The sequence below is a fragment of the Oncorhynchus tshawytscha genome, unplaced genomic scaffold (genome assembly GCF_018296145.1).
Source record: "Oncorhynchus tshawytscha isolate Ot180627B unplaced genomic scaffold, Otsh_v2.0 Un_contig_4934_pilon_pilon, whole genome shotgun sequence".
NCBI classification, from domain to species: domain Eukaryota; kingdom Metazoa; phylum Chordata; class Actinopteri; order Salmoniformes; family Salmonidae; genus Oncorhynchus; species Oncorhynchus tshawytscha.
Genome location: NW_024609814.1, coordinates 190599 through 201727, shown reverse-complemented (window position 1 = coordinate 201727; position 11129 = coordinate 190599). Strand labels below are relative to the sequence as shown.

General features: G+C 42.7%; 1 protein-coding gene across 1 annotated transcript; it reads left to right on the top strand.

Annotated features, from left to right (window-relative positions):
• The first annotated feature begins 356 nt into the window (after positions 1–356).
• Positions 357–9796, top strand: LOC112230201 (volume-regulated anion channel subunit LRRC8C-like). Its single transcript, XM_042318705.1, has 4 exons — positions 357–643; positions 3436–3584; positions 5832–5965; positions 6234–9796. Exons 2-4 carry the CDS (start codon positions 3444–3446, stop codon positions 8413–8415), a joined length of 2457 nt encoding a protein of 818 aa, XP_042174639.1. The 5' UTR covers positions 357–643; positions 3436–3443; the 3' UTR covers positions 8416–9796.
• The last annotated feature ends 1333 nt before the right edge of the window (positions 9797–11129 follow it).

Here is an 11129-nt window from a genome sequence, read left to right as displayed (position 1 = left end):
AAGAAAATAACGCAGTTACACAGGCCAAACAGTTACAAGGTACACATGAAAGAATGGGCAATTCTGCAAGTATCGACTGATACTGACTCAATGTAGTCGGAGGTACACTCTGCCGACCCTCATCGCAACTCGGCTCCCTTGAAAAGTATACAGTTGAGTTATATAAATGACTATACAGACCAACGAAGAAACAAAACATGCTGAATAATAATGATGATGCACTTCTCTTCATTCTAGATCAATGTCAAGGTGACATTCCTATTTAATAGCCTATGTAAGCAAAAAATAGACACATCCGTATAATTTTTTTTTTGCCACACTGTCACTGGGTGGGCCAGTCAAAGGAAGATTAAGCGTCGACGCGTCGTACGTATTTTAGGAGGCGGAAGGCTTGCATTACCTGTATGGACTTCGACAATCCTGTGTGGCGTGGTAGGCTACTGAACGACACCTCACACTCAAACAACTATCTCAAACTTAAACTTGGGTCCATGTTGTCATCGACTAAAAGCCGAAAGCAATAAGTATTTCCCCGCCTCAATAGCCAATTGACTTGACTGGCAGCGATGGGTCAGAGTTCTGATACTTTTTGTTAGGAGGGAAACTCGCGGACTACCCCCCCGTGGATCTCGCACGAGCTCAGGTAAATTGCCCGCTCTGAAACAATTCATATCAGAAATATTTGAGAACTGTTGGTTCTTTAAACGTATTCTTTTTATTTCATACATTTGAACTTAAAAAATAACTCTCATTAATTGTTTTGAAAATATATTATGTGAACTCATAGTCTAAACCTATACTTTTGTAAACGAAAATTGTTTATTCAATTTTGTCTGACAGATGCTTTTCTCACAAGGAATGGCAGGAGCCATAACGAACTGTGAAGTAAATTGTCTCGTGCAATAAGCTGTGTTTTCCTGATTCATTGTGTAGTGTACTGTAATACACGAGTCATAAAGTGTCCGTTTTTAAATATCGGATAAATTATAGGCAGGCTACCCAATAAAAGTGTAGGCTACTTTCACAAAGCATGTTGAAATGTTTATGGTTTTGGTCAATATAAGTAAAGTTTTCAGAATGAAATAGTTGCATTCTCAGTCATTAGCTAGGCTATTTGTTTTAAATACACTGTCAGGAGGGAGACACAATTACTAAGCTTGTTGTGAAATGGTGATTTACCTCTTGAATTTAAAACACCCAAGATATGATTACCTCAACTGTATCACTTTCCTTAGAGACCTCTGTTGATCAGCCATTGTTGTCTTGTCATATTATGCCGAACAAAAATATAAACACAATATGCAAACATTTCAAAGGTTTTACTGAGTTACAGTTCATAAGGAAATCAGTCAATTGAAATAAATTCATTAGGCCCTAATCTATGGATTTCACATGAGTGGGAATGCAGATATACATATGTTGTTCACAGATGCCTTTAAAAAAGGTAGGGATGTGGATCTTGCCTAGTTAAATAAATAAAAAATAAATGAATGAGAAAACCAGTCAGTATCTGGTGTGACCACCATTTGCCTCATGCAGTGCGACACATCTCCTTCACATTGAGTTGATCAGTCTATTGATTGTGGCCTGTGGAATGTTGTCCCACTCCTCTTCAATGGCTGAACGAAGTTGCTGGATATTAACGGGAACTGGAACACGCTGTCGTACACGTTGATCCAGAGCATCCCAAACATGCTCAATGGGTGAAAAGTCTGTTGTGTATGCAGGCCATGGAAGAACTGGGACATTTTCAGCTTCTAGGAATTGTGTACTGCACATTTTAGAGTGGCCTTTTATTGTCCCCAGCATACGGTGCACCTGTGTGCACACAGGTTTAATCAGCTTCTTGATATGCCACACCTGTCAGGTGGATGGATTGTCTTGGCAAAGGAGAAATGCTCACTAACAGGGATGTAAACAAATTTGTGCACAAAATTTGAGAGAAATAAGCCTTTATTGCATATGGAACATTTCTGGGATCTTTTGTTTCAGCTCATGAAACATGGGACCAACACTTTACATGTTGCGTTTATGTTTTTGTTCAGTGCACTTTGTCCACTTTGGACTACAGTTCCGGCTACAGGCCGGCCCCTCATTTTCCCATGCAAGGCTCATAGATACTGTAGGAGACACCTCAGGAGAAACATATTCTATTCCCTCCCCAACCCCTTTTGAAAACACAAAATAAATATTTCTTCCTAAATTATAGGTTATTATCAGGTAGAGACATGTTGCTTATAATCCAGTCTTTGTGTCAGATTAGTTTTCTAAGCAGGTTGGCATTTAGTGTCATGAATCTTGCCCTGGAGGTTAGTTGCTGTATAAAGCAGGCAGACAGGCATTCGAGGCATTCAGTTACTGTGCGATCGAACATTAGAATGGGCAAAACGAGTGACCTAAGAAACTTTAAGTGTGGTATGATCGTTGGTGCCAGGCGCAGCGGATCCAGTATCTCAGAAACGTCCGCCATCCTGGGGTTTTCACGCATGACACTGTCTAGAGTTTACAGAAAATGGTGCGACAAACAAAATGGCCCCATCCTGCCTGGTATCAACGGTACAGGCTGGTGGCGATGGTGTACTGGTGTGGGGAATTTCTTCCTGACAAATGTTAGGTCCCTTGATAGCAATTGAGCAACAATTGAACGCCATGCACCGAAAAAGTCAGGCCGTTTGGAGGCAAAGCGGGGCCCGACCCAATACTCTATGGGTGTACCTAATAAATTGACCATGTTCGTTACTCACGTTCGTTACTCATCAAATTTTCGCTGAGCAAGTATCTTCATTTACTCCCGTTACGGCCTGTATGCAATTCCAAAAAAGGTTGCTTGTAAATGTTTACTTAGACCTTTTTTGAAAGTACCTACCGGCCGTAACGGGGGTAAATGAAGATAGTCGCTCAGCGAAACTCTTTGGTGAGTAACAAACATATTTTGACATTACAACTCTTGTAGAGTTGGTGAATGAGAGTTTGAATCGGAGCTTCCTGGGTGCTAGAGAGGTCTCTAACGCACAGATACTGGGGCACCCTGTAGGCAGCTCTGCAGAGTGGTCACTATAGCTGGCACAGCCACAAAGACATAAAATTAGATTTTAACCCTAACCTTGACCACACTGCTAACCCTACTCCCTAACTTTAAATACAGACCAAAAAGCTCATTTTTACAATATAGTCAATTTGGACTTCACAGCTTGCCCATATAGCAGAAATCGTTTGGTTCTGCCTCCAGGACAAAATTCATGACAGTAAACGTCAACCTGCATCTTCTAATGTGGGGCAGGCTTACTATAACCTTAAACATGGATATTTTGTAATATAGTGACTATAACTAAAGCCATACATTATGTTGCTTATGATATGCTTATTTTTGGTTTAATCCTCAACTGGTCACTTCGTCATTATTTCTGCATTCTCTTCTTCCTCACTTTGCTACAGTGATCAGGATGATACCAGTAACTGAGTTCCGGAACTTTGCCTCATCACAGAACCCCGAGTTCCGGGTTCTAAAGCCATGGTGGGATGTGTTCTCGGAATACCTATGTATCGCCATGCTCATGATCGGAGTGTTCGGATGCACCTTACAGGTAAGACTAAACTCAAACAAACTAACCACCAATGAAGGTATACATTTTCATTGAACGAAGAGTAGATTTAAGTCAAAACTGTAACCTTCACTGTCTTCTTGGTATAAGCAACTCCAGTGTAGAGTTGGCCTTGTGTTTTAGGTTATTGTCCTGCTGAAAGGTGAATACATCTCCCAGTGCCTGGTGGAAAGCAGACTGAACCAGGTTTTCCTCTAGGGTTTTGCCTGTGCTTAGCTCCATTCCATTTAATTTGTATCCTGAAAAATCCCCAGTCCTTAACAATTACAAGCATACCCATAACATGATGCAGCCACCACTATGCTTGAAAATATGGAGAGTGGTACTCAGTAATATGTTGTATTGAATTTGTCCCAAACATAACAATTTGTATTCAGGACATAAAGTGTATTGCTTTTCCATTTTATTTGCAGTTTTACTTTAGTGCCTTGTTGCAAAACAGATGCATGTTTTGGAATATTTATATTCTGCACCGGCTTCCTTCTTGTCACTCTGTCATTTAGATTAGTATTATGGAGTAACTACAATGTTGTTGATCCATCCTCAGTTTTCTATCACAGCCATTAAACTCTGTAATTGTTTTAAAGTCACCATTGGCCTCATGGTTTCCTTCTTCTCCGGCAACTGAGTTAGGAAGGACGCCTGTATCTTTGAATCGACTGGGTGTATTGATACACCATCCAAAGTGTCATTAATAACTTCACCATGCTCAAAGAGATATTCAATGTTTGTTTTTTATTTTATTTTTACCCATCTACCAATAGGTGCCCTTCTTTGTGAGGCATTGGAAAACCTCCCTGGTCTTTGTGGTTGAATCTGTGTTTGAAATTCACTGCACGACTGAGGGACCTTAGAGATAATTGGATGTGTGAGGGCACAGAGATGAGGTAGTCATTCCAAAATCATGTTAAACACTATTATTGCACACAGAGTGAGTCCATGCAACTTATTATGTGACTTGTTAAGCAGATTTGTACTCGTGAATTTATTTAGGCTTGCCATAACAAAGGGGTTGAATACTTATTGACTCAAGACATTTCAGCTTTTAATTTTTACTTAATTTGTAAGAAAAATAACAATTCCTTTTTGACATTCTGGGGTATTGTGTGTAGGCTAGTGACCAAAACAATCTCAATTTAATCCATTTTAAATTCAGGCTGACCCACCTGAGAAAGTCAAGCATTCGTAAGGCACCGTTCTAATCGGAGGGGGGGTATTTTTCTTTGAACATTTGTAGTTTTTTTGTTGTGATTTATCAGTGGGTCCTGTAGCACCCTCAGCACCTTTACTTCTTGTGACTATGGAGGCCGATGACATCAGTCAGGGTAATTATTGAAGTTTGCCGTTTTGTCTAAAAAAAAAATACTATTTTGTTCAAAACACAATTTATTTTACCCTTAAGTGTGTGTATATTACTGTATTTATTCTTGGGATATTGTTTTTCAACAGGAAACATTCAAAAGATAGCTGGAGTGCGTCTTTAAAGCACATAGCAGGTTAGCCCCCGGGGCATCATTGCAACAGCTGAATGTAAGCACCTAATGGAACTGTTGGATCTTGACAGATGTTGTCGGTGTGTAGCCTGTAGCGATAAGAATAGGAGTGCCTACAGTATATGAAATAAAAATACTTGGCATTACTTACTTTATGTAAATGAAATATACTTTTACCTGAATAAGTTGACCTGTTATTAGTGATATGTGAGGACAACTTAAAAAGTAAATTAATGAACAATCACATGTAGAAAGCATTTGGCCCTGGATAATGAAAACATTTTAGATTTGATTAGTGTGTCCTGTTTAAATCTACTCCCTGCCACGTAACAAAGCATTCTTATCAGTGGTGGTGACCTCCAAGTGGGAAGGGAAAGGAAAGACACATTAACTAGTGTTTCCCCTGTCTGCATTTAGCACCGCCGCTGCTAAATTGACCAATGTTTCCCCTGGAAGCAGGTCACTAACTCCGTATTTAATATGTCATCTTCTCATCACACAATCCTAATCATTGGTTGATATCAGACCTGGGTTCAAATGGAATTTGAAAGAAAACAAATACTATTTGAACCCATGTCTGTTAGATATCAACTGGAACAAGGAAAGAAATAGATCCCAAAAATCTAAGCCTTATGTTATGTAGGTGGCTACTCTGCATGTTGTTCCATTGCCTAATCTTTCCAATACCACTCACTCTTCTTCTCTTTCTCTTTTTCCCTCCCTCTCTCCATCATAGCTCACCCAGGAGAAGATCTCCTGCCTTCCCAGCCATTTCTCCAGCTCAACCCCAGAGGCCATCGATTGCAGCCACATCCGCAGCCACGGCGAGAACGAGACATGGGAGCACCATACCTTAGTCAAGCCCGTCAGGTAGGTAGCCTAGAGGTAGAGGTTAGAATCCTAGCTCCTAAGGTGGGAAATCTGGTGGCCAGATAAAGCAAAAAGACACATGTCTATTTGGATAGTTTGGATCTGTTGATAAGCAACTTCTTGCTAAGGTTAGGGTTAGGTTTAGAATAAGGTTTACGTTTAGAGTATAGTTTTTGGGTTAGAGCGAGGTCAGTAGATAGTTCGTTGAAATGTTACTGATAGTCTGTACAGCATCTACAGATGGACTATCCAAATTCTTCTTTTACAGCCCTATCATCCGGGAGGTGTACGGACGCAAGAACAACCTTGACATCCACCAGTACATCTTCGTCAACCATTACTGCTACGAACGAGCCGTGCACTGGTACGGCAAGTACTTCCCGTACCTGGTGGTAATCCACACATTGATCTTCATGGTGGCCAGCAGCTTCTGGTTCAAGTTCCCTGGGACGTCGTCCAAGATCGAGATCTTTGTCACCATCCTGGGGAAGTGTTTCGACTCGCCATGGACCACCCGGGCGCTGAGTGAGGTGTCTGAGGAGCGTGGCGAGGAAAAGATGGTGATATGGAGGAAGAACACCATTTCGAAGTCGATGGCATCGGCGTTCGCTGCCTCGCCGGACAGTGAGCCAGGGGCGGAGGAGGAGATGGTGGGACTTCTCCGGCAGTCGTCCATCAAGTCAAATCCAGAGAAGAAGAACCCGGAACTACAGCCAGCGGATTCACTCTTGGACAGGAAGGAAGGGGAGCAGGCTAAAGCTCTGTTCGAGAAGGTGAAGAAGTTCAGAACGCATGTGGAGGAGGCGGATCTGCTCTATCTGATGTACGTTCTCCAGACCTCCCTCAAGGTCTTCAAGTTCGTCCTCATCACCTGTTACAGCGCTGCATTGGTCCCCAACATTGAGATTGTAGTTCGTTGCTCAGTTCCTCCGGAGCTGACCGGCTTCGAAATCTACTGCTGCAACCACACCAAAGCCCACCTCTTCTCCAAGCTGTGCTACTGTTACATCTGCTTTGTGGGAGTCTACGGACTTCTGTGCATCTACACCCTCTATTGGCTCTTCCATCGACCTCTTAAAGAGTACTCCTTTGAGCATGTTAGGCTGGAGACGGGTATCAACGACATCCCAGACGTCAAGAACGACTTTGCGTTCCTCCTCCATCTCAGCGACCAGTACGATGCGCTCTACTCCAAACGCTTCGCCGTCTTCCTCTCCGAGGTCAGCGAGAGCCGTCTTCGCCAGGTCAACCTCAACCACGAGTGGCCCGGCAAGAAGCTGCGGGGACGCCTCTCCCGGAACGCCGACAACCGTCAGGAACTCCATCTCTTCATGCTCCCGGGTCTCCCCGACACCGTCTTCGATGTCCCTGAAGTGGAATCTCTCAAACTGGAGCTGCTAAACAACGTGACTATTTCCTCCAGTGTAATCCAGCTAGGTTCTCTCCAGGAGCTGTCCCTCATCCACTGCCCTGCCAAGCTCCAGCTGGCTGCCCTGACCCACCTCAGAGAGAACCTCAAGGTCCTCCGGCTAGCCTTTGAAGGACTGGAGCAGGTACCAATGTGGATGTACACACTTCAGAGTCTCGAAGAGCTCCACCTGAGTGGCACTTTGACCCATGAACTCTCCCGCAGTGCAACCTTAGACTCCCTGAGAGAACTCAAAGCTCTAAGAGTCCTGACGCTTCGCAGCCGCCTAACCAAGATCCCTCCGAGTGTTGGGGATGTGGCAGTCAACCTCCAGCGTCTCTGCATCTATAATGAGGGCCTCAAACTACAAGCCTTCAGCAGCCTAAAGAAGTTGACCAACCTGGCCTCGCTGGAGCTGATAGGATGTGAGCTGGAGCGCATCCCCAGCGCGGTCTTCAGCCTGTCAAGCCTGCAGGAACTGGACCTGAAGGAAAACAAGCTGACAACAGTAGAGGAGATCTTGAGTCTACAACATTGCCGGCGCCTGGTAACTCTTCGTCTCTGGCACAACGGCATCACCTACATCCCTGAGCACATTGCTAAGCTGAAGTCCTTAGAGACGCTGAACGTCAGTTGGAACAAGCTCCGGAAACTTCCGTCACGTCTCTTCTACTGCACCAAGCTCCGGCACTTGAACCTGTCCCACAACCAGCTCACGTCGCTACCAGCCGAGGTAGGGATACTCCAGAGTCTCCAGTTCTTCTCAGCAGCCTTTAACTCCCTGGAACAGCTGCCGGAGGAGCTGTTCTCCTGCAAGAGGCTCAAGACTCTGGCGTTGGGAAACAACTGCCTGCTCTCTCTTAGCCCCAGGGTGGCTAACTTGGCTCAGCTAGTGCGCCTGGAGCTCAAGGGGAACAGACTAGACTCTATACCTCCGGAGATAGGGGACTGTCCCCTTTTGAAGACCAGTAATCTTGTGGTAGAGGACAACCTGCTGGATCTACTGCCGTCGGATGTACGGAGCAGGATGAAAGACAGTTGAGAGACAGTTACTTTGCTTACTTTAAAGGGCTTTTTACTCCTCCTGGTGCATAGGCCACTGACAACAATTGAGAGATAGGATAAAGGGTCAGGTTTGGTTGCACTTGATTGGTCAGAGATGTCAGCTCCGTGGGAAAGGATTGGACCTCTGGTTGGGTTTGCAGTTGTGAGGACATGAGGGATTCACTTTTTTAAAGGCAAATAAGAGCCCAAAAGTACGAGAGGACATGTAAGGACGGAACTACGGACATACCGTAGCATATAAGGTTCAAGAAAGGACCTTTTGGAGGGACATACAGTATAGCAATAGAATAATTAGCAAATATAATATATTTTGGTCAAATTCTCTTCAAATCATGTTCACCTACTTATTGCCATGACTGTACTTTTTAAAAATATTTTTTAATACAAAGATGTCTATCAAATTGTCCTTGATGAAATGTCATCCTTAAAGCGTATGTCATATGATGATTCTCTTTGTTCATTTAACTTGCTGGTGGCTTGGACATCGTTGCTCATGAAGGCTGTCTTGCAGGCTTGTTAAGGGCATTATTTACTCTTTATCACTGAAGTGTATTGCACACTAGAAATACTGTAAAGGTTATTCCCGATTGAGCTGACCAATGCAAAGTTTGCCGTGAATGGAGCCTCCACTAACTCTGAATTTCCATGATATGGATTGATTAGAGCCTTAAGTTTACAGAGAAAAACTGTCAAAGTGAGTTACTGTTTTATGCCATAGAAAGGATGGAGGATGATATGAACACACATAATACAAGGTAGTGGGAGGAAAACATCTAAGTATCAGTTTCTCCCTTCTCAAAGATTATACCTCTCTTGTTCAATTTATTTACCTGCTAGATTAGTGGTGTACGGCTAGAGGAATCATATATTTCTGAGATCTCTAAAGAGAGAACTTCAGTTGCATCCAGCCAGAGGGGAAAAGAGATGGGGATCCTGTATCCTGTTCAACTGGTTGTTTCATACAAAGGGTTCTTGTATCACTGTCATGGAGATGTGAGAAACGCAGAGTGAAATCTTTTCAATGCCGGTGCCTTGGGAGGTTGACCTTTTCCCACATTAACTGAGTGACTTGGAGAGTAACTCATTGAATGAATGTTTTTCATTGTGTTTTATGCATATCAGTTGAAACTAGATGGAGGCCAATTCAACTAGCTAATCATATACAGTAATACTGTAAGCTTCATTATGATACACTGCAGTACATTCACAAAGTGAAACGTGTTATTTGACAATGTAGTACACCACAACAACACAATGATGACACTGGTAGGCAATGCACAAATGTATTTCACAACGTTTGTACAATCCACCTGTAATGAGTGAATGACGTGGACCCAAGTGAAGCTTCCTTATTCCTTTGTTGTTGTCATCCCTTTTTTGACTACCTTTTCAGCTTGTGAGTCACGCAACCAATGTTAAGAAATAAACTAGGGCTGAATCTAAGGTCAGCACTATAAAGGGTTGTACACAGTACTATACTGTAGTAATACTGTAGCAGTATGAGGAGTCAGCTGACAGTACTATACTGTAGTAATACTGTAGCAGTATGAGGAGTCAGCTGACAGTACTATACTGTAGTAATACTGTAGCAGTATGAGGAGTCAGCTGACAGTACTATACTATAGTAATACTGTATCAGTATGAGGAGTCAGCTGACAGTACTATACTGTAGTAATACTGTATCAGTATGAGGAGTCAGCTGACAGTACTATACTGGAGTAATACTGTAGCAGTATGAGGAGTCAGCTGACAGTACTATACTGTAGTAATACTGTAGCAGTATGAGGAGTCAGCTGACAGTACTATACTGTAGTAATACTGTAGCAGTATGAGGAGTCAGCTGACAGTACTATACTGTAGCAATACTGTAGCAGTATGAGGAGTAAGCTGACAGTACTATACTGTAGTAATACTGTATCAGTATGAGGAGTCAGCTGACAGAACTATACTGTAGTACTACTGTATGCAGTATGAGGAGTCAGCTGACAGTACTATACTATAGTAATACTGTATCAGTATGAGGAGTCAGCTGACAGTACTATACTGAGTAATACTGTATCAGTATGAGGAGTCAGCTGACAGAACTATACTGGAGTAATACTGTAGCAGTATGAGGAGTCAACTGACAGTACTATAGTAATACTGTATCAGTATGAGGAGTCAGCTGACAGTACTATACTGTAGTAATACTGTAGCAGTATGAGGAGTCAGCTGACAGTACTATACTGTAGTAATACTGTATCAGTATGAGGAGTCAGCTGACAGTACTATACTGTAGTAATACTGTAGCAGTATGAGGAGTCAGCTGACAGTACTATACTGTAGTAATACTGTAGCAGTATGAGGAGTCAGCTGACAGTACTATACTGTAGTAATACTGACAGTAGCAGTATGAGGACTCAGCTCTTTCAACAGGTTGCATACCGTACTAAAGTATTATACTATAGTGATAGTACTAGAAAGCAGGGATGTAGTCAAGTCACTAAACCTTGACTGCAAGTTCTTTATACTCGAGTCACGAGTTGAGTCACGAGTCCCTTGGCATTGCTAAAAGCTGCGGTTCAAAAAATGTTTAAATGTCAAATCTGTTAATATGTTGCACATTGTAAGGATAACTAGATAACACAGCTCTCTAACATTTGCTGTTGTAGCTAGTACAGTATGTTCAATTATGCAGCAAGATACTTTTTC